Source organism: Budorcas taxicolor, chromosome 15 (assembly GCF_023091745.1).
Source record: "Budorcas taxicolor isolate Tak-1 chromosome 15, Takin1.1, whole genome shotgun sequence".
NCBI classification, from domain to species: Eukaryota; Metazoa; Chordata; class Mammalia; order Artiodactyla; family Bovidae; genus Budorcas; species Budorcas taxicolor.
The window spans coordinates 42,625,697-42,653,421 of NC_068924.1; the positions used below are offsets into that span (position 1 = coordinate 42,625,697).

At 34.5% G+C, this 27,725-nt stretch overlaps 1 protein-coding gene and 1 non-coding gene across 3 annotated transcripts in view; both read right to left on the reverse strand.

Moving 5' to 3' along the window:
* Positions 1–27,725, reverse strand: part of IPO7 (importin 7) — a 44,816-nt gene that overhangs the window by 10,097 nt on the left and 6,994 nt on the right. For both annotated transcript variants that reach the window (XR_008200652.1, XM_052652566.1), the window contains exons 2-18: positions 21,534–21,615; positions 19,359–19,512; positions 17,355–17,513; positions 13,864–14,020; positions 12,589–12,678; positions 10,278–10,372; positions 10,066–10,150; positions 8,055–8,189; positions 7,294–7,393; positions 6,449–6,525; positions 5,981–6,097; positions 4,015–4,104; positions 3,457–3,622; positions 3,136–3,296; positions 1,465–1,593; positions 450–516; positions 241–366 (exon numbers count right to left, since the gene is read on the reverse strand). Coding sequence is in view for 1 of the 2 variants with exons in the window: in XM_052652566.1 (XP_052508526.1) it covers positions 241–366; positions 450–516; positions 1,465–1,593; positions 3,136–3,296; positions 3,457–3,622; positions 4,015–4,104; positions 5,981–6,097; positions 6,449–6,525; positions 7,294–7,393; positions 8,055–8,189; positions 10,066–10,150; positions 10,278–10,372; positions 12,589–12,678; positions 13,864–14,020; positions 17,355–17,513; positions 19,359–19,512; positions 21,534–21,615 (1,990 nt within the window). In the remaining variant the exon portion in view is untranslated. The remainder of the gene's footprint in view (positions 1–240; positions 367–449; positions 517–1,464; positions 1,594–3,135; positions 3,297–3,456; positions 3,623–4,014; positions 4,105–5,980; positions 6,098–6,448; positions 6,526–7,293; positions 7,394–8,054; positions 8,190–10,065; positions 10,151–10,277; positions 10,373–12,588; positions 12,679–13,863; positions 14,021–17,354; positions 17,514–19,358; positions 19,513–21,533; positions 21,616–27,725) is intronic.
* LOC128061077 (small nucleolar RNA SNORA23) lies at positions 3,708–3,890 on the reverse strand. Its single transcript, XR_008200692.1, has one exon. It is a non-coding gene; the product is annotated as a small nucleolar RNA SNORA23 (small nucleolar RNA).

The following is a 27,725-nucleotide window of genomic DNA, read 5'->3' on the forward strand; positions in this document are numbered from 1 at the left end:
ACTGACAGGAAACAGAAACTTAAGAATATGTGTTTTAGGGAAAAAAATCTCAAGTGATAACTAAATCAAAATGTATAATGGAAATCAATGTTAGGGTCATCTTGGAGCATTAATTACTATTGATAACTTATGCAAATAAGGAAGCACTTAAGAATATGCAAAACTTTATGTTCAAGTGATATACTAAAACTGAATACAAACAAGGGGAACCCTAAGTATTTCTATGATGATTTGACCTACCTGTAAAGTAATCAAAACCATCTTGCTGAAAAACCTCAAATACCAGAGGTAGTAACTGCCACATCTGTGGAGACACTTGTTGACATGTCAAACTGTGTGCTAAAGAGAAGATCTCCTCATAGAATTCTAAAAGAGAATACCAAGTCATTAGGACAATGCTTGCTCATATGAAATAGTAGGATATTCTTAGAACAATCAGAGGTACCCACCTAAGACATGCTGCTGTAAAACAGTTCCAATGACCTGCAAGCAGATTCCTTCAAGCTGCTGGGTTATCTAAACAAAAAGAAAAAAATCATATGGAATTGCAGCACACTGAGTGAATTATTAAATAATATATAATAATTCAATGCATTTAAATGTAAAGTCAATATTGTCAACAAATTATTTTAAGCCTTTGTTTCAAAATGGAATGTTTCAAAATTGTGAATCAATCTGGCAATGAAACTTAATACAATACTATTACAATCAGACAAACAAGAAATAACAAGTACAGTTTACTATAAAGAAAAAAATTTTTCCTAGAAAAAGGGAGCCACATCCACGTCATTCTGCAGAGACTAAAATCTTGTGTGTAATTCAGCCAGATGTAAGTGAAGTTAACAGAGATACAAATCAATAGCTTACTGAAAAATTATTTAAAAGAAGGCGTTAATCCTACCACTCCCAGTAATTTTTAAGTCAGCTCCATTTATCTAACAGTGAGCAGGGCACCCAAGTTATACAAGATAGATAGAACATACAAATTCCCCTTTAATTATCAGTATGATCCTCAACTGGATCCCAAATTCCTAAAAGTCATCATAATGTTAAAAAGTGCAGGAAGCAGGACATCCATTTGGAATACATACAGTGTACACCTAAAAATGCTTAAGGTGGTATATGTTATATGGATTATACCCTAACTAAAAAACTTTTTTATTAAAAAGGAAAACCAGCAAGAGTACGTTTTCCTAGGAATCACTATATACTTTTAGATCTGAGAAAGGTAACCCCAAACTCAGAGCTTTGAGGCAAAGATACAAATACTTCCCTCCTATTCCTTCTAAAATATTTGTAAGGTACTATGAAAAGGGTACTACTAGTTAAAAGATAGCAAAAATCAAGATATGTGAGAAGATGACCAAAGACTATATGTCAGAGGTCCCCCAAAAGCACAGAACAGCTGATGAAGAATGGCTTGAAATTCCCTACAACTTTTATAGCACTGGATTATTTTCTTACTTCTTTATGATCTTCAACTACACTAAGAAGCGTGTCGATGGTATTCAGGATTCCCATAGCAGTAACTGCTTTATCATCACTTCCTTCTTCATCTGGCCCAGTCTGGATTACTTGATTAAAAGTCATTGCCTACAATGAACAGAATATAATTAAGCTTTGCCCTTAAAGCAGTATACACATATTTTTGACTAAAACATAGTTTTTAAAATGTTCTCACTGAGACAGCACAACTGATTGGCATTTCCAAATTAATTAATATTATACAGTCAATGGTACTGCTCTACCACTTACTGGGTCACTTCAAACAGACTACTCAACCTCTTTTTCCTGACATCTTCATAGAGATACTGTGAAGATTAAATGAGGCAAGGCATAGAAAATGCTTAATATTATGAACGTTTAGTATTACTGGCTGACATTTGGGGCTTCCACGTGGCGCTACTAGTAAAGAACCCGCCTGCAAATGTAGGAGAACTAAGAGATGAGGGTTTGATTCCTGGTTGGCAAGATCCCCTGGAGAAGGAAATGGCAATCCACTCCAGTATTTTTGCCTGGAGAATTCCATGGACAGAGGAGCCTGCTGGGCCACAGTCTATGGAGTCACAAAGAGTCAGACACAACTAAAGTGACTTAGCACAGCTCAACATTTGACAATGTTCAAATACTAATCATCAAATATTAGTCACCAAAGTTTTTGTTGCCACAGAATTCAATCATTTTGAAGATATTCTGAGCAAAGTTATTAATTATGAGGTGTCACAGCTAATCATCAGCTTATTATAAATGTAATATATTATTTTAATGAACACTACTGCATTTATTTGGGCTTCCCAAGAGGTTCAGTGGTAAAGAATCTACCTTCCAATCAATGCAAGAGATGTGGGTTCGATCCCTGGGCTGGGAAGAACCCCTGGAGAAAGAAATGGCAACCCACTCCAGTATTCTTGCCTAGGAAATCCCATGGACAGAGGAGCCTGGTGGGCTACAATACATGGGTCACAAAAGAGTCAGACACAGCTTGGTGACTGAACAACAACTATATTTACTCAAATGTCTTTACCCAATTCAAAATCAGCTGTTAAGAACATTCGCAGCAAATAACAAGACTCAGATTCTTCAAATCTCAATATTTAGCAAGACTATAAACTATACCAAATATATCACTGTATAGGGAATATGAATGGATAGCTGCTGGGTACATGTCCATATTTTCTATTACCGTTAAATAATTAACATTGTTAATTCTCAGTTCAGGGCTATGTACTGTACACAAAGCTCAAATATAAAAAAACTATTTTAACAAATTTCACTTTAAAAATCTACTTATAACTAGTATTCCTATTCTAAGTTGGTATAAAGCATTCTAGGAAATCACACAAACAAGTTAGTCACAATGCAATGTAAGTACATGTCGACAACTATGCACTGCAGCGGCACACAGCACAGGTGTGGACCCTAGCCCCACCCCTTCTAACTTGGGCAAGTTAATTAGCCTTTTCATAACTCACATTTTCTTTCTGTATAGGAATATTCCTCACATAGGACTGTATGAGAATCAAATGCGTTAAAATATGTATCAAGGACTTAGAATGGTGCCTGATATACAGTAAGCTCTGTGAAAACACCTGCTGTAATCTAAGCAATGCAAACATTACTGATCAAATAACATACCAAATGCTGTGTCATTTCTACTGCAATAGGAGTAACTTCTTCACTATACTCGCAGATCATTTTCTGAATTACATTGGTAAGATCATCATTTTCTGTTTCTCTTATAATGTGAAGAAGAGCCTGCATGACGGGTCTGATGAATGGTGTGATATACTCTTTAGCTGTAAGAGAAAGAGAAAAAAACTTCTGGTGCTAACAGCTAAAACTCCTTAAAACCCAAATCAATGCATACCAAAGAGTAAACAAGAAATACCTTCAAATAAAAAGGAAGACAATATGTCAAGTTTCTAGGACTATGTCTTATATATACAAATCTTTTACCTTTCTCTTGATTGCTGATCAGCACTTGAAGAGCAATGGCAGCTTCCACTTTAACAGGCATTTCCCTATCATCGATCAGACATCTTCGGGTCAGTTCTAGGGCTGTTTGCAAGTTCTGGTCACTTTTGAACTTCACTTCACAAAAGTAGTGAAGGACCCAGCAAGCCTTTAAAAAAAAAAAAAATGCAGTGAGTTACTATAGGTGTCTTACATTAAATTCTACCATGTGACAATATTTCTAGTGCCAAAGTTCTTGTGTGGGAATTTGGAGGCTGGCCAGTGGGAGATGAAGTCAAGAGACCACACTAGACCAGTACTATGATCCCAACTTATTCTCTGGCTGCACGACATTTGTGTGGATAGCAAGATCTGAATGCAAAACGCAGACAGATGCTGCTATCAGACACAGATGGAAACTATGCACACATTATGAGCAGCCATTTCAACAAACAGGGTTTTAAAGTGAACATCTAAAAGCTTCCATATAAAAGTCCACAGAAGCGGTTATTCATTTGAAGACATAAATGTACACAACAACACAGCTTTAAACATACATACCCTGGCTCTCATGTAGCCTAGTTCACTGCTGAAGAGAGGGAATACATGATTCTGCAACATGTATTCCATCTGATCTTTGTAGATCTTTTTCTGTAAAAATAAACAAATATAATCATCTCAAATGTCAAACAGATACACAAATCCTTAAAATGACTAATGATGTAAAAACATATTTATTCTGGAATTTTGAACCCCAAGATCCATATCCAATTTTCTAATTCTCAAACATTAACATCAAAATCACTATACATTTTTTAATCCTTTTACATCATTTGTTTACAAAGCAATTATGTCGAACATTAACACCAGTGATGTTTAAGTAATAGAAGAATGGTTAATTTTATTCTTTATCTTATAAAACATTTTTCTCTTATAAAATTATAATGAAAGAACCTCTCTGGAAAAGTTCTACATGAACAATACAGCATAGATTGAGAAATATTCTGTTCTCAAGGTAATAATGGGAAGGGATATATTCAGGTTTACAAATTTCCAGCAAAACCAATTTTCTGAGAAGAAAAAACACTACAATTTAATACAATATGAAAAGAAAATAATTCATGCAAAAAGAATTACCTTCAGCAAAAGCAATAACAAAGAAATATAGAACACACTTTCAAAATCGTAAGAAACTGTACCTTAAAGGACACCATCAAGAATGTGAAAAGATAAAAGATAATCCATAGAATGGCAGAAAATACTTGCAAATCACATACAGCTGATCTTTGAATAATGAGGCGGTTGGCACACCAACCCTCTGTGCAGTTGAAAATCTGCCACTTAATTTGCAATTAGCCCTGCGTATCTGTGATTCTGCATCTGTGGATTCAAACAACTCCATTTGTGGATTCAACCAACTGTAGTATTTACTACTTAAAAAAATCCACATGTTAAGTGGACCTGAAAGAAGTTCAAACCCATGTTGTTCAGAGGGCAACTGTATTTGAAAGCTTTCTAAAAGCATAGCATTTAGAATATACAGGGAATTCCCTGGTGGTTCAGAGGTTAGGACTCTACACTTTTACCGCCAAGGGTCCAGGTTTGATCCCTAGATGGGAACTAAGATCCCACAAACCACCCAGTGTGGCCAAAAAAATTAGATTAAAAAATATATATATATATATATATCAGAACTCTAACAAATCACAGTAAAAAAAAAATACCTCCATTTAAAATGGACAAAAGATTTGAACAGAAATTTCTCTGAGGAAGACTGGACAATAAGCATAAAAAAAGATTCTCAGTATCATTAGTCGTGAGGGAAATGTAAATTAAAACCACAGTAAAATTACCATTTGATACCAACTGGGATGGCTATAACTTTAAAAGACAGACAACAGCCAAGTGTTGATAAAGACAAAGACAATGGAACCATCACACACTGCTAATTAATACATAAAAAATGGTATAGCCACTTTGGAAAACAGTCCAACAGTCTCTCGACATTTGATCAGCAATTCAAGTCACAGGTATGTATTCCATTTATATGAAATGTCCAGAATAGAAAAATCCATTATCAGAGACATAAAGGAGATTACAACTAGGGCTAGGAGATTTGGGAGAAAATGGGGAGTGACTTCTAAAAGTTTCTTTGGGGAATGATGAAAACTCTTTGAAATCAGAGCTGACGGTGGCACAACTCTTTATAAGAAAAACAACCGAACTGTATACTTTAAATGGACAAACCATATGGTATATGAAAATTGCTCAGTCGTGTCCGACTCTTTGCAACCCCATGGTCTGTCCATGGAATTCTCCAGGCAAGAATATTGGATTGGGTTGCCATTCCCTTCTCCAGGGTATCTTCCCGACCCAGGGATCAAACCCGGGTCTCCTGCACTGCAGGCAGATTCTTTACCATCTGAGCTACAGGGTATTCCCTGGTATATGAACTGTACCTCAATTTAGCCATTATTAAAACAAACTAATTGCATGCACGTGTGCGTGCACACACACACACTAATACCTTCAGAAGTATTTCGGCTAAAGAACCAATCATATGCAAGGCTCCATCTTTTTTTCGAGGATCAGCATTTGGTTCTGTGAGAATCTGGTAGCAAAATCCCATAGTCTTTTGTAGTACCTAGATTAACAGAGAAAAGTACTGCTTTACTGGATATCCAAAAATCCTTCTAAATCACCGATGACAAGAGGATCTTAAGTAACCATTAAGAACTAAAAGTTTGAGATTAGAAGATGCAAACTATTATATACAGAATAGATAAACAACAAGGTCCTGCTGTATAGCAGGGTGAAATATATTCAATATCCTGTGATAAACTATATATGTAACTGAATCACTATGCTGAATAGTAGAAATTACTACTGTAAATGAAGTATACTTCAATAAAATAAACAAAAAAACACCCTAAGTGTATATATGAACATATTTTAAATATTAAAGCAAAAGTTATCCACATACTAAATAACCCACCTCTTTCCTCTTACTACAGGCTGTAAACAAGAGCGTCTGGGCAGCAGTGGTTGGAGAGATGAAATCCTCAAATACATCTGGAGAAAAAATTTAAAATTAACACAGAATACAGAAAAATAGTAATTTCAAATTTTTCAAACATTTTCATATAATTTACAAATGATGCTCAGTGATAACAAAAAAGGACCTTAAATTTTTGCTAAATCTTCATAGAAGGCAAGCATGAAAACAAATTCAAATCTCCATAGAATTTTGCAAAAGCCTAATGCCTTGTCTTTCCTGTACAAATTAAATCTTAATCCATTAACTTCTCCCAATGATTATTTTCTATCATACAAAACCCCACTACTGTGAGAATTTTCACAATGGGGTCACAAAAATACAAACTACCGAAAGTATATGAGATTTTGGTAGGAAGAAAAACTAATACTCAACATTAGCCAAATTATAATTCTTTAGTTTCATGCAGAGACTCCAGCTTCCTGTATGCGTCTTCTCAATTTCCATACACATGATGACTGTCATGGGATCCAAAAGCACAGTTCAGATACTTCGTGTTAAGGTGTACCCTTGAATTTCTAACAATTTTGGCAGGTACCAGAGGTATATCCAACAGTCATAACCTGCTAACACTACTGTATTTACATCTGCTAAAAATGAGGATTATCATTATCAAATGACCAAACTAATGAAAAACTTCCCAAATGACTTAATAATGGATAAATTATATTAAAATAAGGGAAAATTTTTCAGTCCCTTAAGGTGAGGCCTCAATATTCAAGGTTTATCATACAGAACCTTAACTACTGACATATTTTGTTTCTAAAAAAGTAAAATGTCCTCACCAAACTTCATGCGTATATATTCATAAGGGTCTTCTTGCCAAAGTTCCTCATCAGCATCTGTATAGCACATCAATGGAAAAATAACATCTTGGATAATGCCCTGCAATTTAAAAGTTAAGAACGTAACCTTAATTCAGTTTTCAAATTTCTAATAATTGCTAAAATAAAAATAACTCTACAGCATGTGTTTTAATGCTTAATATCAAACTTCAGTAAAATATAAATAGATGCATTAAAATGCATTCTCAGATCAACCACCAACGTACATATTCTTACTCTCTGTGCAACAAGGGTAAGGCACATGTCATAAAATAAGACATGTATACATAGATAGCAAGTAAGTATTCTTAGAAAACACAAAGTGAAATTTTAGTCCATCAAACCCTACAGTTAAAAACAAAGCAAATACATTACTGGAAATAATACATAAGCCAATTAGCTTCAAAAGTAATTTGGTGAAATAAGTCTTTTGTCTATTCCAGAGTACATGTTAACTAGTCATGTTAAACTAATCATGATCTAACAGTAAGAACTTAAAGGCAAATTTTTAGTTAATAGTTTCAGATTAAACAAATAATCTGAATATTCACAAAATACCTTTTATAAACTTTTTCACGGTGTTACTTTATTTTTCTAATATAAAACTATCAGAACTAGACCAAGTAACACACATTAAAAAATGGGTTTTTTCAACCTTTTTGGTAATTAATGTTATTTCCATTATATCTTCTAGAAAAATAGTTCAGATAGAAAATTGTTACTTGTATATGAGGCTTCAGATTCTTCCAGGTGAGAGCATGGGAAACTCCTTGATTAATATAATTTAACGTCTGTTGTAAAACTCGGGGAGCCATATATTGCTTCTCCTTGTACTGATATAACACCTTCAATAAAACCTTTGAAAAAAAATTTGATCAAAACCCAAAGCTTAGAGTTTAACCATTTACAACTAGCAAAAACATCTGACACTACCCAGATCACCATCATAAAATAACCACCAGATTCCATTAAAAAGGAAGTAATTTTTAAAATTATGTATTGCAGAACTATATTTATTCCCAAAGTAAAATAAACAGATTGAGGTAACACTGTACATCAAAGGATGAGTTTCTGATTAACTACAAGAAGAAAAAATCATGCTATGTATGAACACACCACTGAGACAGCACTATATTGTTAAAATCAACTTTTAGGAAAATCTTACCCAAACCATTTACGCAATTAGTGACTGCTAAGAGTTCTAATTCATCTCTGATATTTGAGAATAGCAGTTGTTAAAATATGTTCCACAGACCTCAGAGGGTCTGACGGGTCAAAACTATTTTCATAATAATGCTCAGACATTATTTGTCATTTTAACGTGTTGACACTTGCATCAATGATACAAAAGTGGTGGTGGTAAAACTTCAGGTGCCCAACATGAGTCAGCAGAGTGGCACTAAAGTGTACAAGCAGTCACCATGTTCTTTACAGCCACATAATCACAGAACAAACTTTCCTTAGGAATGTCCTTCATGAACCAGTAATGCATACACGCAGCACTTCTGCTACATACCAAAGTACAATGCTTGGAGGAAAAGCGGAAACAGCTTTTTTGGGGGGCCTCATTTATTTCACAAGGCCTCAAAAAAACTGAGGCAACACCTGCCTCTCCCTCCCCAGGCAAACCTTCAGTAAAATGGGAAAGATTCATTTCGAAGAGAAACCAGAGTCAGAATTGAAAAAGTTTTTTCCAACAAATACCATAAGCTTCGAAAGAAAAACTGATTGATAAAATTATGGTTATTTAGACTTGTGTATATGGCAGATTTTTTTTTTCCTCAAAAATGAACAAAATGAGCCTCTAACTGAAGTGAGAATATGTTACTGGCATTAAAATCTGAGACTTCAAGCAAAACTAGAATTCTCAAAATCTTACACCCACCACTTAGTTCCACGTGACAGCTTTTAAATATTTAAAGATACTTCTGATAAGATCAGTGGTGATATGAATGAATGAAAAATTTTAAAGTTATATAATGAAATCAATTAACATTCAGAAAATTGCCACTGACCCACTAAGTCAATATTTTCCAAAGACCAAGGCAGGATTACAAAATCAGACATGAATAAAAGACCCATTCAAAGTACAATACTAAACCAATGAATGTTAATATAATAGAATATGAGATGTTTATTGCTAGAGTTTCAAACTCTACACTGCAATTAACCTTTAAGAAAATACCACTGTCAAATGTTGGCATGATATAAAAAATTTCCACAATTATGTGAAAAGTATATTAAATCAGTCTTTCCTTTTCCAACTTATCTTTGAGACCAAATTATCTTTATTTACTTCCATTAGAACAAATTAAAACAATGAATAGAGAGGCAGATGTGGTATATGGCTACCTTTTAGTAAGGCAGACATTAAAGATATTAGTAAAAATATGCAATGATGCCATTTCCTCCTGCTAAAAATTTTTCCTTTTGGAAAAGAGTTATTTTCAACAATAACAAAAAAAAAACATCTATTCTATCAATATGTGGCAGGTTTGCTATTACTTTTAAATAAATTAATACTGTTAAATTTTGTCTCAGTTTTTAAAATGGTAAATATCATTACATATAATATAATCCATAATCCAGACTGTATCTGAGACCAAAACATTTGCTACAGTGTTCAAGATGTTAAACATTGCTACATGCAATCTTTGGATGACAAAAACTAGAAATAAGCAAGATAAATTAACAGCACCATGTTTTTACGTGGAAAAATTATCTTAAACTTACTTGTTGGACACCAACAGCAAATGCCTTCAGAAATACTTCAGCAAATTCATTATACTCTTTGGAAACATTGCCAGGACTTCCATATCTAAAAGAACATTAAAATGCCCATCATGTCTTTATAATGTTTTATATCAGCACTTATTAAAATAGCACCAAATCGTGAAGACTGAAAAAAAAAAAACTTAAGTTATCACATAATGAGAAGTGTTTACCTTTCAAAAAGCCTTGCTAAGATGTGTAAAGCCCACTTCTTACATTTCCACCATGGTAACTCAGGTCTATCATCTTCTTCAACTTGAAGAGTTTCCTTTAAAGAGACATTTATTTAAAGATAGACAATATAATCTAAAAGGAATATAGTGAGTTCAGAACAGATTCACAAAAACATGAATGCTCCTCCAACACTGGCCTTTCATTATAAAAGGATATACTTGGAAAAGTACTAACCTTTGTTTATAAGAGGCGTTTTGCTTCACTACTTAGTTACAAAGGTGCTTTTTCAAAGTCTTATAAAAGTTTAAACTCAAAAACATTTTAGTCATGACCCAAATAATACAAATAAAGGCCTGGGCAAGCAGCTTAATTAAAACCAGTATAGTTAAAGGGCACAAATCAAAAGGGCACAAAAAACTCCATTTTAAAAATCTACTTTCAGAAATATTAGTTGAAATACATAAATATAAACAGATGAAAATATTCATTTACAAAACTATTTGTAACAGAGAAAAATGCCAAGAACTAAACATTCATTAATAAGGAGATGTTTAATTATGGAACATCCATAACAGACTACTACACAACCATTAAAAGAATGAACTGGCTCATTATATTACTGACCTAAGACAGTCGTGACATATTTTTAAAGACAAAGAAATGAGACTGTGAAACAACCAAAACTTTCATACACTGCCAGTGACAGCAATGATACAACTACTTTGGAAGTTATTTATAAAGTTAAACATATACATTCATAGCAGCCTTATTTGTAACACTAAAATCTTGAAACCACCCAGATACACATTAACTTGTAAATAAATAAATTATAGTACATCCTTACAATGGAATACCACTTGTCAATAAAAAGGAACCAACTACCATAACACAACATGAATACATCATAAGTATATTAAGTAGATATAAAAAAATCACCTTTTTATTAGATTCTATGCAGGCAAAATTAATATATGGTGCTAGAAATTAGAATGGTGACTGATGGTAGAATGACTAGATCCAGCCATGAGCAAGTATTCTAGGTGATGGTTACTTGAGTGAATATGACTGTTACAACTCAAACTGTTTACTTATATGTGCATGTTTATTATTACAAATGATACCCAAAAAGATGCAGAATATAGTTACGAAACCTCTTAACTTAGTTATATTTTATACCTTTTAAATGTATACAGAAAATAGCACATAAATCACTTTTCTATGGAGTGGAAGGAAGGTCCTATTTACTTCTTCAGCATATTTTAAAAATAAAAATGTGAGCAATAAATTACAAAACAGGAGATCAGTCTCACTTATTCCACTAAAAAAAATTATGTTGGTAAATTACATAACCCTTCTATGCCTCTGTTTAAAATAAATTCAGGATTTCTTTTTTTTAATATTAGATAAGCGAGGTATGCAAAAGTACTTAAAACACACTAGGGATTCAGGAATTGAAAATTCACTACCTCTCTAGAAAACTAGATTATAGAGAAAAATTGTGGTTATTTAAAAAATTGTTATTAAATGTGAAAAAAATAACATTTTTAATTTATGGACAATTCTGTTTATGGGACTGAAAAAGCAATGAATTCTACACTAAAATAGTGAATTTTATGGTATTTGAGTTAGATCTCTCTGAGGTTGTTATTTTAAAACCAAGTAATATAACTAACAACAAAGTCTGACCAACTTGGAAATCAAGTTCTTCTTCAGTTCATCCAAGTCTGACAAATCACTAGGCTAAAATCCAGCTATGGGCTCTTTGTCTCTTTTTGAGATATAATTGATATCTAACATTGTGTTAGTTTAAGGCATAAACAGAATAATTTGATATACATATAAACTGCAAAATGTTTACTACAGTAAGTTTTGGAAGATGGTGTAAAGGTACAAATTTCCAGTTATATGATAAATAAATTCTGGGGACATGGTATCTATAGATTTTATAAATAATAACAAAAAAATATTGTTTATCTGAAGGTTGCTAGGACAGTAGATTTAAAAGTTCTCACTATAAGAAAAAAAATTCCTAACTATATCAGGTGATCCATTTTATGAACTCAAAAACTGAAGAAACAGAATTAGAATGGAAAAAACAAGCTACATATAAGCACTTTAAATAATACACAAAATAACCTTTATAATTTTTCCCATAATATACTCAACATATATAAACAAATGAAACATGTATTTAGAAAAATTTGCATCACAAAATACATACATTCACAAAGAATGTTTTAGAAAATATCAATTAAAATTTTCAAAAGGTAACTAAATATTTAAGTTCAGTGATATAGGAAATACACTTACATTAGGTACATCCCTGTTCACAACAGTCTTTAAAATTTCTATCCAGTCTGTCAGATTCTGTTGGTTTATCAGCTCCAGTGGTAATGTATACTAAATTAAAATCAAGAATCAATATTTTAAAATCTTTACAAAAGAAAATCCAACTTCCTTTTACTCTTTATAAAACCTAAAAAACATACTTCATGCAATCCACATTTCCTCTTTTAGCAGACAGGCAAATTTCTCATCTGGCTGATTTGGTTAGTTTATGTACAATGGTCAACTGTGGCAAAGATAGTGAGCATTCTTGTCTTATTCCCAAATTCCTGGGACTACATCTAATTTTCACCATAAGGTATGATATTTTTTATTGAGTTAAGGAAATTTCTATTCCAGAATACTTAAGTTACTTTTTTTAAAAAGCAGAAATGATTATTTTATCAAATACTTTATCTACCATCCTTAAAGATTGTTTACAGGTCTCTCTTTTTACGTAATATAAAACTTAATCACAAAAACTGGTTTTTCACTCTTGACATTCTCATGTTTCTGGGGTAAATCATATCACTTAATAGGAGCATAAAATCAATATCCTATTTAGCATTTCACGACCTCTATTTTCACAAATGAGCCAGTACTATATTTTGATTTCAGGGTATGCTAGTCTCAAAAAATCAGTTGGGTCCTATGCCCTAGAATAACTCATGAAAAGAACTTTCATTTCTTTAAAAACTGTATAAGGAGTCATTAGAAAGATATTAGATTATCTTTAAAGATCTAGCAATAACATGAAAAATCCAACCAAACAATGGCAGTGAGTCAGTTATAACAACCTTAGTGGAAACAAAGTCTATTTAAATGAGATTTATAAAAAATATGTAATGGTATGAATTGAACCAAAGATCCTGGCAGATGAGACAATCTCTCTTTGGCCATGTAGCACAAGAAGAGCCAGAATTCTAATCCTCATTGAAACCTCTGTTTCATAAGTAATTACACTCCACTTAGACTATAGATACCACCATTTCCTTAGTTGGGTCTTTTATCCCAGGAAGATTTAGAATATACAAAGTCAAATCCACAGTATTAATCATTTTGTGTCAAGCTTAGGAATAGGTTTTGTAATTAGTGGGACAATCCACACATATATGGCATGACAAAGCACGTGTCAGATGCAAACTCTAAGAACTGATTTTCAGTTTTGTGAATTCTTAAGCTGAAAGATATTCTTTATCATCATTTATGGAGCCAAATGATAGCTGACTTTATATATTAAAAACGACTTTATAAAATTACCTGAACAAGAGCATAGAAGATCTTGAAAATTTGTTTCTGAATGAGGACAGATTGATCAGACTGATCAGAAAGAAGCTGGATAAAACGGTCCTTTAGAACTGGCAGGAAATGCTGCATTGCTGCTACCAATGGACTCCGTTCCTCTGGTTTCTTATACCTTTGGGTAGGAATACAAACTAATTCTGTGAGAATTTATTTACAATTTTATTTATAAATACAAACTACTTGCCTGTTTATACAGATAAAAGCAAATATTTTCTAAGCAATTTTATAGTCCTAGAAGAAAAGCCTATTATGGAATTTAACCATAGGTAAAAAGCAACTTGAGAAAAACCTCAAATAACAAGAGAACATCTAAAATTTACTGAGTATTTATTATGAGGTAAATAACCTCCAAGGCCTCATTAATATTCTCACTTTTATACCTGAGGAAACTGAGGCACAGAGAAGTTAAACATCTTCCCAAATATATATATCTAGGTATGATCCTTAGCAGATTCAGGATCTGCCCTTTAACCATTTCACTATGATCACTATGTTATCACTAACTGTGAATACTGATACAACTGAGGAGCTACAATGATTTGGTTTTTAAACATTAGGAGCTGATTGATATAAAATAATTATGTATTACCATCCTTAAGTGATTTACACACCAAAAGCATTAAGGAAGAAATGGCATCTGTAAAGAAGAAAATATTCTATTTCTAAAAGCACTGTAAATCACTATAGTGATAGGTTACCACTATAAATTGGTAACCTTTCTGGCAACAAAGCCTGACCTCAACAGGATATTGATGATCTCTGTTTATCCCATTTGGAGTAAATATTCATATACTTATAGCATATATAAAAAATAATGTTTGATTCCTGGATACTGGTACAGATTTCAATAGAAAATATATTATGTGAACCTTGTTAAACCTTTCTAAACTCTGAAAAACCCTGAATTCTGAATTACATTTTCCTTCAAAAATATCAGTAAAGAAGTGCTGACTAATTGAGACATTCCCCCATAGAGATCCTTAGCATTTTAATAGTACTGTTAAAAGGTCTAATGGCTTTTCTTTTTTTAATTAAGTAACTGATTTCCCCTACCAGACCCCAGTTTTATCTACCAGTAGCTTTTCTAAAGGGAGAAAATTTATCTAAGAATTGAGTGTGTTAGCACATTTTTAAGGGTAAAGGTAGACATTCCTAAAAGGCTGGATTGTTTTTCCCACTGGGTGAAATGAGAAGCAAAGTAAACTGTCAAGATTAAAATAAGAGCAATGTTCATGCTAATAATGATTTGAGATTAAACAATTAACTGACAGTTTTAAATATTATTTGATATGTTGAGAAATTACACCTAGTATACATTTAAAGGTTATCTGAACATTTCTTTGAGTCAATAAAAACAATTAACAAGTAACAATTTATAAAAGGAAGCCATTTGCACTAATTTGATTAGACAAGCTGTATTAATTACTGACAATATTATCTTGTAACAACAAAGATGAGAACTATATTATGCAACCCTCTCTCCATTATCCAATCCACGTGATCGCCCACATTATTATTTTCATACTCATTAGTTCAGATATTGTACCATCCAACTTCCAGGCCACCACTCAGTGTAGATAGGGAGTTAGGAGAGAAGAATGTCTTAAAATGGAATGGGTTTGAGTATGAAAATAATTTATGGAAGGATACAAATACTATTCCATAAGACCTGAAAGCTCCTGAAAGCATGAAAATGTGATACTAATAAAAGCCTATGGAGCGATCAAGATGGTGGAGGAATAGGATGTAGAGCTCACCTCTTCCCACAAATAAAAGCCTATTACCAGTGTCAATCTGGTGAACCATACTCATCGGGAATTCTCAAAAACTAGCCAATCAATTTCCTCTTTAAAAAAAGAAAAAAGTCAATTTGCATGTAAAAGATCACATGCAAATTTCCCATCTTGGCATTCAAAACCATCTTTTAACAGGGTCCCAATTTACTAATTTAAAATGAACCCCAACCTCTCAACAGAAGTTATCCATACCATTCAGTGGTCTCCTCACTACCCACTAAAGACAGTGTCTCATTTCTACCTCGGCATCTTTCTTCGCTCACATGCCTTTGTCTTCAAATGTTCCTTCTATACTCCTTCAACTGACAAGCAATTCCTAAGGATCTATGCTCCTGAAGGCCATCACAGCTTTCAATTTCTGCATGCATTTTCTTAGAACTGCTTTAGTCCACACAGACCCCTTGTGAACACCTTGTGCTCCACAAACACTGGCTGAAAATAAACTGAAATTCCACCACTGCAGCAGTCTATGTTTTCCATTTAAAAAATCCCTATCATACTCTCTCCTGCTAAAGATTACAGGGCAGGAGAGACTTGAACCTTCTCAATGACAATGACAGCTTGTTATTATTATTCTCTCTCAGTCACTCACTTACCAGAACTACAACAACTGGCACTCCGACAGAGGTTGGAGCAACAGCTGGAACATCCCTTAGCAGGAAGATGGGTAGCTGGTGGGAACACAAGAAAACACCAGTACCAATGCTGTAAATGGTATATTTCTTTCCTGCTCAGAACAAACGCAGCAGTTCATCAGCTACTTTGAGTGGGACCCAGAAAGGGTATCAGAGGCTAACTACAAGCCCAGAATTAGAGGGCTCACAATGTGTAGCTGTTAGGACTAGAAATAAAGCCACCATCATGGTGTAGTGTTCCTTCCTCTTTAATTTTCTAACATCAAAATTTTCAAGTGCCTACCAATTTCATTATTTTCACCACACACTTAAGAGAAAAACCTCGACAACATTAGGCTTACTACTTTTAGTGCTACACCTCACTACTTTTAGTGCTATACCTCAACTTCCAAGGTTAGATTTTTTTTTTCCTGATCCCTAAACCCAGGTCTAAAATGATCCCTAAATCTTTCTTACTGATACTAAGTACTTACAGACTATAATTTGCTCAAATATACCAACACTGAAGCAGATGACTATGAATCCTTCAAACACAATGATTAAAAAATGATCAAATGAATTTCCAACACATTCTTCTTAAAGAATTAGAGGAAGGTTCTTGAAACTTAGCAAGAACTCAAATTAAGATAAAAATTCACAGAAAGCCAGAAAAAAGAGCTTTAAAGCTCAGTGTACTTTGACCCCTTTCATATCTTAAAAAATGCTTATCTTTAGGCCTTGTATCAGCACTAATTGAGGAGTCTATATAGAGGAGTTATAGATAACTTAGGTTTTGAATAGGCAAACGGATGATTAGGAAAAAAGGGCACAAGGAGTTTCACAGCTGAATCAACAGAAGAGACTGCAGAATTAAAACAAGAATGCTATTTCAAAAGGAAGACACAATTAAAATCAACATGTAATTCACTAACTTTGGTATATAGATCAAATGAAACTTAAGTTGTTCAAACCGATTAGCTTAAATTTCCCAAGCTTTTTCTACTTCTCAGAACTATAGGAATTGAGAGATACTTACTCATAATTTTTCACAAGCTGATAGAGGCAAAGAAGAATTCCTAGCCAACATGCACTGTTGTCAGACTGAAGATAAAAGCCAATTTTGTCCACAATAGCAGTCCAGCGACTTGGATAATCATGTTTGATGATATGATGAATGCATGTAGTAAGCTGTACCCTGAAAGTCAAAAATAAACAATAAGAAGGAAGAAATACTGAGCCCATGCCATAACTAGAGAAGCCTTCACCACAATGGAAAGATCCCACATGCCCAAAAGAAGAACCGAAGCAGCCAAATATATATACATGGCTTAAAACTCAACATTGAAAAAACTAAGATCATAGCATCTGGTCCCATCACTTCATGGCAAATAGATGGGGAAACAATGGAAACAGTGACAGACTTTATTTCTTGGGCTCCAAAATCATGGGGGAGCCTGGTGGGCTGCCATCTATCAGGTTGCAGAGTTGGACACAACTGAAGCGACTTAGCAGCTTAGCAAAATCACTGCAGATGGTGACTGCAGCCATGAAATTAAAAGACACTTGCTCCTTGGAAGACAAGCTGTGACCAACTTAGACAACATATTAAAAAGCAGAGATGTTACTTTGCTGACAAAGGTCCATCTAGTCAAAGCTATGGTTTTTCCAGTAGTCATGTATAGATGTGAGAGTTGGACCATAAAGAAAGCTGAGCGCCAAAGAATTGATGCTTTTGATTTGTGGTGTTGGAGAGGACTCTTGAAAGTCCCTTGGACTGCAAGGAAATCCAACCAGTCAATCCTGAAGGAAATCAGTCCTGAGTATTCATTGGAAGGACTGATGCTGAAGCTAAAGCTCCAATACGTTGGCCACCTGATGCAAAGAGCTGACTCACTGGAAAAGACCCTGATGCTGGGAAAGACTAAAGGCAGGAGGAGAAGGGGACTACAGAGGATGAGATGGTTGGATGGCAGCACCGACTCAATGGACATGAGTTTGAGCAAGCTCTGGGAGTTGGTGATGGACAGGGAAGCCCGGAATGCTGCAGTCCATGGGGTTGCTAAGAGTCAGACACAACTGAGCAACTGAATCGCACTTTCCAGGTGGTACAGTGGATAAGAATTCCCCTGCCAATGTAGAGGACACAGGCTTGATCCCTGGTCCAGGAAGATTCCACAAGCCGCAGACCAACTAAGCCCGTGCACTCCAACTACTGAAGCCCATGCGTCCTAGAGCATGCAAGCTGCCAACAACTGAGCCCACATGCTGCACTACTGAAGTCTGAGTACCTAGAGCCTGTGGTCCACAATGAGAAGCCGGCACACCGCAACAAAGAGTAGCCCCTGACTGCTGCTAGAGAAAGCCTGAGCAAAGCTACAAAGACTCAGTGCAGCCAAAAATAAATTTTAAAAAACAAGTCACTATCAAAAACTATTACTGATCTAAAAGAAACCCAACAAATGGTACAAATGCAGGTAATCGTATTTTTTTTCATCCCCATCAACCAACAGATTTCATTCAGAACATCAATACAATATAAAGTATATGACAGAATTCTATAATTTTCTGTGATCCCTTTCATCTAAACATAGTATGTTTCACAACTTTGACATGAAGTTTAAAGTTCTGGGTTTTAATAAATGTAAAATTAAACTGCAGTGAGAAATAAAACAAAAAAGTAATGTTCCCTTAACATCATTAACATTTTGTGCTTCAGAAAGGACAGAGTTTTGAGGGGGAGCTGCGCTGGGCCTTGGCTACAGCATTAGGGACTTTGCTGCATCTGGCTATCTTTCAGGCGCGGCACACTGACTCTGGAGTTGTGGCACATAGGCTTTAGTTGCTCCACAACATGTAGGATCAAAGTTCCCCAACCAGGGACTGAGCCTGCATCCCCTGCATTGTAAAGTGGATTCTTAACCCCTGGATCGCCAGGGAAGTCTCCAAAACAACCAATTTTTATGTTCTGAAAGATTCCCTTTCCTGCAAACCCTGAAAATTATTACCTTCAATAATGGTTACGTTTAAAATACATACATACCTGATGAGCTCAGGAGAGTGGATAATGGCTTCTACAATATTTTCTCGAATACAATGTCGATCTTCTTCAGGAATAGTATAAGGGGATATATCCCCTGGTGCTGTTTCCCGATCAGGCCAATACTGCGTTATCATATTTTTCAAATAGATGACACCTAAAATATAGATCAATTTGACAGAAGATGTGAAAGCACTGTAACCATCCCCGTGTCTATACCTCAGCTTCTTTCAGACCAACCACTGCTAGGAGAGCTATCCTTTTAAAACTAAAATACTGTATTCTATTGTTTAAAAAGTTGGCAAAACACAAATTTAAGGCTGGCTACAGTAATCACCCACAAAGTCATTATTAAATATACAGTCTGCAGGAGTTGGTGACTGACAGGGAGGCCTGGCGTGCTGCGGTTCATGGGGTCGCAAAGAGTCGGACAAGCCTGAGCAACTGAACTGAACTGAACTGCAGTAACTCTGCAAACTAAAACAAAACCGTGTTTACAATGCATTTACACACAATACTTTTCACCCTGTTTTCTGTATGAAAGCTGTTTTACCAAGTCTGTTTTTTAAATGAAACTTCTAAAAAACAAAACTGCATACACATACCAATAAAGTTTCTATTTAATCTTGGACTCTAGAACTGTGAGAAACAGCCTGAGTATTTCTTTCTATCATAATGCACCAAAGAAGTGGATGTAAATACTTATTTGTACAATTTTGATTCAGTATTTTAAAAGGTGTTTGGTCAAACAAAACACATAAACAAGTGGGAACTGCACTGCAAGACCTCATGATTCACTCTATTCCATCCAGAATGCTTGAGCTCTACTACAAAGACAGCAAATGCATCTTTTAAAGTCTAACAAATGAAACCACCATATACCATGCACTATACAATATAATTCAGTCATTACAAGGATGTAAATTTTAAAGCAATGATGATACTTTAAAAATTAGGACCAATTCCACAGTTCAGTTGCTTCTGGCTTTGTACATATGAAAAAAAAAAAAAACAATTAAATTCTAGTAGAATTTAATTGCTAAAACACATAATCAAGTTTCTAATGTGCTTAAGGTCCTTCCTAAATCCAAACGCTTTCAATATCTTAGTAAAAATTTGAGATTTAAAGGCAAAGATTCTTATCTAAAAAAATAGCCGAAGGGGAAAATGTCAACTTCATAAGTAAAAGAGAAATGACAGTTAAAATAGTCAAACCAACCTTTTCCTATTTAACTAGAAAAATTTTAAAGATTTACTGTTGACCATGGTTCAGTGAAATTACTGTATTTTATAGACACAAAAGTCTCATTTAATTTGTGCTATTTATATGTCAATTTTTAAAAAGTCATAACTTCCATTCATTCATTCATTTACCGAGTACCTTCACTGTGTCAGGCAATTCTTTAGGTACTCGGAATACCATACAGACGTGATATTAAATTCCAACAACTGAGAAAGGTTTCAGAGCATATAGGACATTAAGGTAAATCATTTAGTAGTTAAAATATAAATTTTAGGATTAACACTATGTAGAGAAAAGGGATGTGCTTGCATTAAATAAAGTAAGCAGAAAAAAATTTTTTTAAAACAAAATCGGTGTAAGGAAAAAGAACAGCAAAAAATAACTCCAGAATATAAGTGGTTTTTCCAGAACAGTAAAGTTATTTGCAGTTTATATGTCCTATAAGAAATGTATCTGCAAATAAATAACAAGCATTAAAGATGTGAATTCCATTACTTTGCTGACTAACAGATAATATCAGAAGTAGCATGCCACATTTTCATAGACTCTGATACTGAAGGAATTAATATTTTGTTGACACTGAGACTAAGAAATAGTATCTTTTAAATGGTTAAAATAAAACAGTAAAAGCAAATAACTGGAGGTTTGTATCTTAGAATCATCCATCAAGGAAAGAAACAGAATTTGGAGAATCTTGCAATAAACCTCATCAATTTTCCAGCTTTTTTCTTAATTCGGTGAAATATCACATTCCTTTAAACTCTGCCACCAGATATCAACGTACTTGTGACAGTTTGTAGTAAACACAAGGGGGCCAAATCAACCTTCCGGGAAGAAAATCACCGAAGGATCTTCCCAAGACACTTCTGCTATTCAACTATGAACCTTTCAAACATTATTTACATATATCCAAGAAAATAATTCAGGAAACTTGCCTGCCTGTCTCACAGGTAAATCCAGTTGCTCCGACATAGTAATCTGAAGCAGCGTTGAAACAAAATTCAGAGACTTGTGTGCCTACAAATAAAAAAATATATTTTAAATTTCTGCAAATAAATATTCTTAGTACTCTTATTTCGCTACTTGGCTGGCACAAAAGGCTCTCCTCCACTAGCTAGTTCCAGTATTTCCTACCACGCACATATAAGGAACACACACACACACACAAAATGCAGTAACCTAAAACCTGCATGTTTGCATTTGCCTACATACTGTTAAACTTCTAACCACATTGGTGGCAGCAGCTCACAAACGGTCTCCTCTGTGATACCTATTTCCCCAAATCAGTAATAATTTCTCCAGGGATATTCTATTAAGTGGCTAGACAAAAATGAAATCAGCAAAAATGAATAACCTGAGGGGGTCGTTTCCAAGGTGCTAATAACATTTTGTATCGTAATACAGCTGTTTTATAAGTGTATCCAATTTGTGAAAAATAATCAACTGTATTCTCATGATCATTTTTCTGTACGCATGCTATACTTAAAACAGCTTTGAATATACAATAAAAGTAGGATATAAACTGCATGACTTAGTAAATGTATTTACATGAATATACAATGCAACACATACAGAAAATAATGAAATGCACCAAAAATGCTAATGAGTTATATCTGGGATGGTAGGATTATAGAAGTTTTCTATTAGCCAAATTTTATGCCATGATCCTGGATTACTTTCATTAACAACACAAAAAAGTTAATTCCTAAATCTGTCATATTTGCTTTTGATTTATTAAAAAAGAACTGAAATCTCTTCTTATATGTATTCTCATTCCCTCTTCCACAATATAAACACCTCCTATGTCCTTCCAGCCCAAGTTTTAGTATTTTTCTACACATGTTCACATGGACACCCGTGATTTTTAGTTTCTTCCTTATAATTCCAGAAACACATTCTTAGAAACAGAAGAATTTCCCTTCAGATATAAAAAAATGTCTTCCACATAAGACCCAAAGGGATACTCTGCTCATTCAGTCTCTCCAAAAATTATTTACTTAGTTGTTCTTGGTGCAAAACACTATGCTAGGACCTGAAAACACAAGGTTGAACAAGACAGTAAGTCTCCATGACCTCATGGGACATGAACAATGAAGGAAAACAAGATAGCCAAACAGGAAACTGTAATAAAGTGTCGATATAATGGAAGAAATAGAAAACACTATGGAAAGAATCAAAAGTAGAATGTCCTAACCCAGAAGTAGTATTTAAATTTAAGACCTGGACAGGAGCAGTTAAATAGATAAAGGGGAGGAATTTACCCTTTTCAGTACTCTAAACAGATCTGAACAGTTAACCGTTATCACTTTCATGAAACACCCTTTCATCTAAATCGTTCATACATCACTTTTCCTGGTACCTTTTCAGGCTCCTTTGGTTGTTTCTCATTCTGTCTACATGGTTCAAGAACTCGGTCATAGGCCATCTTTTCTGCTTCCCAGCTGATTTCATGCAACTATCTTTACTATCTATAAATCAAATGTAGTTCCCAGTCCAGGACATACTAACAGATCTATTTAACATCCCTACCTCCATTATCACACAGAATTTTCAGACTTACTATGATGAAATCATTTTTTTCCCTAAAAGTTGCGACTCTTCCTTCCTTATACCACCCCTCCCAACCTGTCATCACTATCCTCCGTTATTCATATCTGAAATTTGAATGTCATTTTTAATATGTTCCTCTTCTTTTAAAATTAAAAAAAAAATTTTTTTAATTTACTTATTTTTCACTGTGCTGAGTCTCTGTTGCTGTGCACATGTTTTCTCTAGAGCAGAGGCTACTCTTCCTTGCAATGCACAGGCTTCTCACCGCAGTGGCTTCTCTTGTTGCAGAGCACAAACCTTTGAGCACTCTGGCACAGTAGTTGCTGCCCACAGGCTTTTTCACCCCTCAGCATGTGGAATCTTCTCAGAGCAGAGATTGAACCCATGTCTCTTGCATTGGCAGGCAGATTCTTAACCATTGGACCACCAGGGAAGTCCACTTTCCTCTTCTTATCCCAAATCAATACATCAGACTCTAACAATTGTATAGCCAAAATGGTTGTATCCACTAACACCAACTTAGTCCAAGTGACTACCATATCTCTTAATGTAACCCTTTGCCTCCTGAACCATTCTCTATTTAGTACTCAATAATCTTTAAAATTGTAAAGTAATCCCCTTAAAACACACCTTTTAACAATTTCCTACCGTATTTCCTAAGGCCTAAAACGCCCTGTCTTTTCTTGTTCTGCTTATTTCTTCAGCCTCACTTAAAGAAACTTCCTCATCCCCCTGATTGGCCCACCTTACGTTTTTGCAACAGTAAACATTACCCCATTTCAGAGTCTTTGTACATGCTGTGACTTTCTGCCTACATCACTCTTCTCTCCAATGCTCCACCAGAGTTAACTGGTTCACACCTTTATTCTTTAGGTCTCAAGTTTAAACATTTCCTTAGAGAAGCATTTCCTCACTGATCACACTAGGGCTAAGCAGGGCTCCCAATTACTCTCATAAGCTCCAAGGTGGGTTTTTTTCCCACTTCATAATAATTATTACATATTTGTAGACTGGCTTTATGTCTGCCTCTCCTACTAGACTCAAGATACATTAGGTGTAAAGATTTTACTATCTTTATATCCAATTCCTCATATTTGGCATTCAAGATAATCAACCAATTTATTAAAAGAATAACTGAATGAATTAACAAAAGGTGCCTTAGAGGCAGTTGTGATCACATAGAGGTTGTATGGAGCAAAAAAGCAACTTTGTATTTTTAGACTGGTAAGCATACAAAGACCACTACTATGATACTTCTTAAGTCGTTAATATTACAGCAATACATCTTATCTCCTGCATAAAATTGTGAACTCTATGAATGAACTGCTAGAATTCAAGACAGTACTGGTTGTAAACCTAGTGATGTCATGTCCTACGTTTTTAACTCCTGAGCAAGTTTAATTCAGCAAATTAATTTTTTTATTGTGAAGATTAATTTTATTTAACAAATATTTATGGCATTTTTTAAGATTCTTTTCCCATATAGGCCATTACAGAGTACTGAATGGAGTTCCCTGTGCTATACCAGCAGGTTCTTATTAATTATCTCTTTTATATATAGTAGTATATACAAGTCTGCAGCAAATCTAACTCTTCATTACAAAGTCAGTATAACAGAATCTGCTTCACAGTTTAGCTTTAAGGAAATAACACAAAAAGTATTTCAGCAAACATCAAAACATGACAGGGAATTCCCTGGTGGTCTAATGGTTAAGATTCCAGACTTTCACTGCCATGGCCAGAGATTAATCCCTGATCAGGGAACTAAGAATCCGGCAAATTGGGCAGTGTGGCCAAAAAACGACAACAACAAAAAAACACACAAAAACCACACCTCATCTTTCTCAGAAAGTATGTTCTAAAGTCAGTAGGGCATAAACTGACTTTGCCAAATTACTTTTCAGTACGTTAAATCACTCATAAAGTACAACACGTAGTTTCATTTATATATAACGCTCTCCTGAGGTCCCAATTCTGCAGTTTATCTTTCTGAGTAGAAAAAGACTGCTTTCTATGACTTGAACTCCAAATGAGGTCGTTGGTTTACATTTAGGAGTCACTTTATAACAACAAAAACCACCACACAACGGCCACTGTTTTTGTTGGTTGGACAGAGACATGTGAGTTAGAAGTGAGCACGAGCTACTCAGTGCATCTTCCTATAACACAACAGGCACTATATGTTATAATAACCAACGACGTTTATCAATTTCTAACTTCTTAAGGTTTAAAAAATACAAAAAAAAAACAACAACAACAACCTTAAGAGTACTTGAAGAAAACCAAGGTGAATATTTTTATCATCTTGGTGGAGAAAACCTAAGCCAAACACTTTAAAGGGTGAAAGACACAAAATAGTTTTGGTATCAGGTAGATAAAAGTAAAGCTTCATAGGCTTCGGCCCTGCCTTGGTATAAACAATGTTGAGAGGAACAAAAGGAAAATATCTCAACATCTGAGGAAGTGTTAACCACTCCAAAACAAAAATCAACAAATATGTGCAGTAAATTACAAAATAATTAGCCCAAGGAGATGCCAAGTGGCTTAGTGGTTAGGATTCCAGGCGTCCACTGCCATGGCCCAGGTTCAATCCTTGGTTGAGGAACTGAGATCCCGCAAGTTACATGGCATGGCCACACACACGTGAAGTGGACAAGACAAAGCTACCCTAAAACAATATATGCAATACCAAAGCACTGATCAAGATAAGAAAAAAAAATGGAATTCAGTGCTGGTAGATATATAAAATTGTACAACCATATTGGAAAACTGGCATTATCTTATAACGTAGCAATTTCCCCCGTATATATTCAAGAGAAATAAGGGCTTATGTTCACAATAATACCTATTAACATGTGACTATATAAACAAACTGTGATATAATTCATACATGAAATACAGTAACTTAAAAAAAAAACCCAACCTATGAAATCAATAATACTGATTTCAAAAACATGTTAAGCCAGACTATATCATACTATGTAATCCTATTAACATGAAGTTTAAGGACAGGTGAATCCAAACTACAATTAACAGAAATCAGAGTAACAGTAACCTAAAGAAAGGTACTGATTAGGACAAGTCGCAAGGGAAAGTTCGAGGCCAACAAAAACATTTTCTCTATCTGTCTATCTATCTTAATCTGGAGGATGGTACTTAGGTAAAAGCTGACTGAGCTGTACATATTTTTGAGCTTTGTATTATACATAAATTATCCCTCAAAAGAAAAAAAAATCAACAAGATTACTTATATTTGAACATTCACAGCATTATTCATAATCAAGTGGAAACAACTCAGATGTCCTTCAAAGGGTAAGCAAAATGTAAGCATATCCATTCATTCATGTAACATTACTCAGTAATAACAAAGAATGAAGTACTGACACATAGTACAATACCTATGAAGCTTAAAAACATTACACTGTGTGAAAGAAGCCAGTCACCAAAGACTACAGAGTGTATGATTTCATTTGTATCAAATGTCCAGAATAGGTAAATCTACGGGCAAAAAGTAGCTGAGGACTGGCGGTGTGTAGGAAGAAGTAGGGAGTGACTGCTAATAGTATGGGTTTCTTACTGGGGTGATAAAAATGCTCTAAAGTTTGTGGTAACAGATCCATAACTGTGCATATACTAAAAAACCCCTGAACTGGATACTAAAAAGACGGAATTCAATAAATTTATTATTTTAAAAAACCAGCGAAACTAAACATTGAAAATAAGTACTTAATTTATTACTCTATTATTTTGTCACTTTGAATGCTTTCAGAAACACAACAGCATAAATCCAAAAAGTACAACTGACAACTGAGCTAGACTAAGGTTAAGGAAGAAGGGGTACTTCTATCAGCAGGAAGAGCACAAGCAATCTCAACCTTGGACATCTATCTACTGGTCCCATCCATCTGAAATCCCTAGTGCAGGAAGCCTTGTCATCCTCTCCCCAAGCAGGTAACAAATGGACTCAATTAAATTAGTACCAAATATCAAACATCAGGTTCTTAAGGAAAAAAACAGACAAAAAGTAGATTCATCATCACTGGAGGGTGGAATGGGGATTAACTATAAGCTGGAGTTGAAGCATCTTACTGGGATAATGCTACTGCTGCTGCTGCTGCTAAGTCGCTTCAGTCACGTCCACAAGGTTCTAAAACTAGATTGTTCCAATAGCCATACAACTCAAATCTACTAAAAATCACTGATTTTCACTTAAAACAGGTAAATTTTACAGTATATAAATTATACCTCAATTAAGTTTAAAAATGGGGGAAAATGCACAGATCTGTACCGTTAGTTATAAAACAAGTAAAGGTATACACTAACTGTACAAGTGAGGAAAAAACTCAAGCGTTGGGTAATTTCTAACAACTTTCTGGATTCTTGAAGACAGCAAACTATCACATATTTAGAAGAATTTCTATCACATGTTAACTATCAGTATATTAATTATCATATAAAATTTAAACATCTTTATATTCTATAGTATAAAAAATAAATTTAAGTAAAAATATCACTAGCATCAACTTTAATCACAAAGTCTGGCAAACACTGATTAGGCTTCAGAAGATGCTACAATA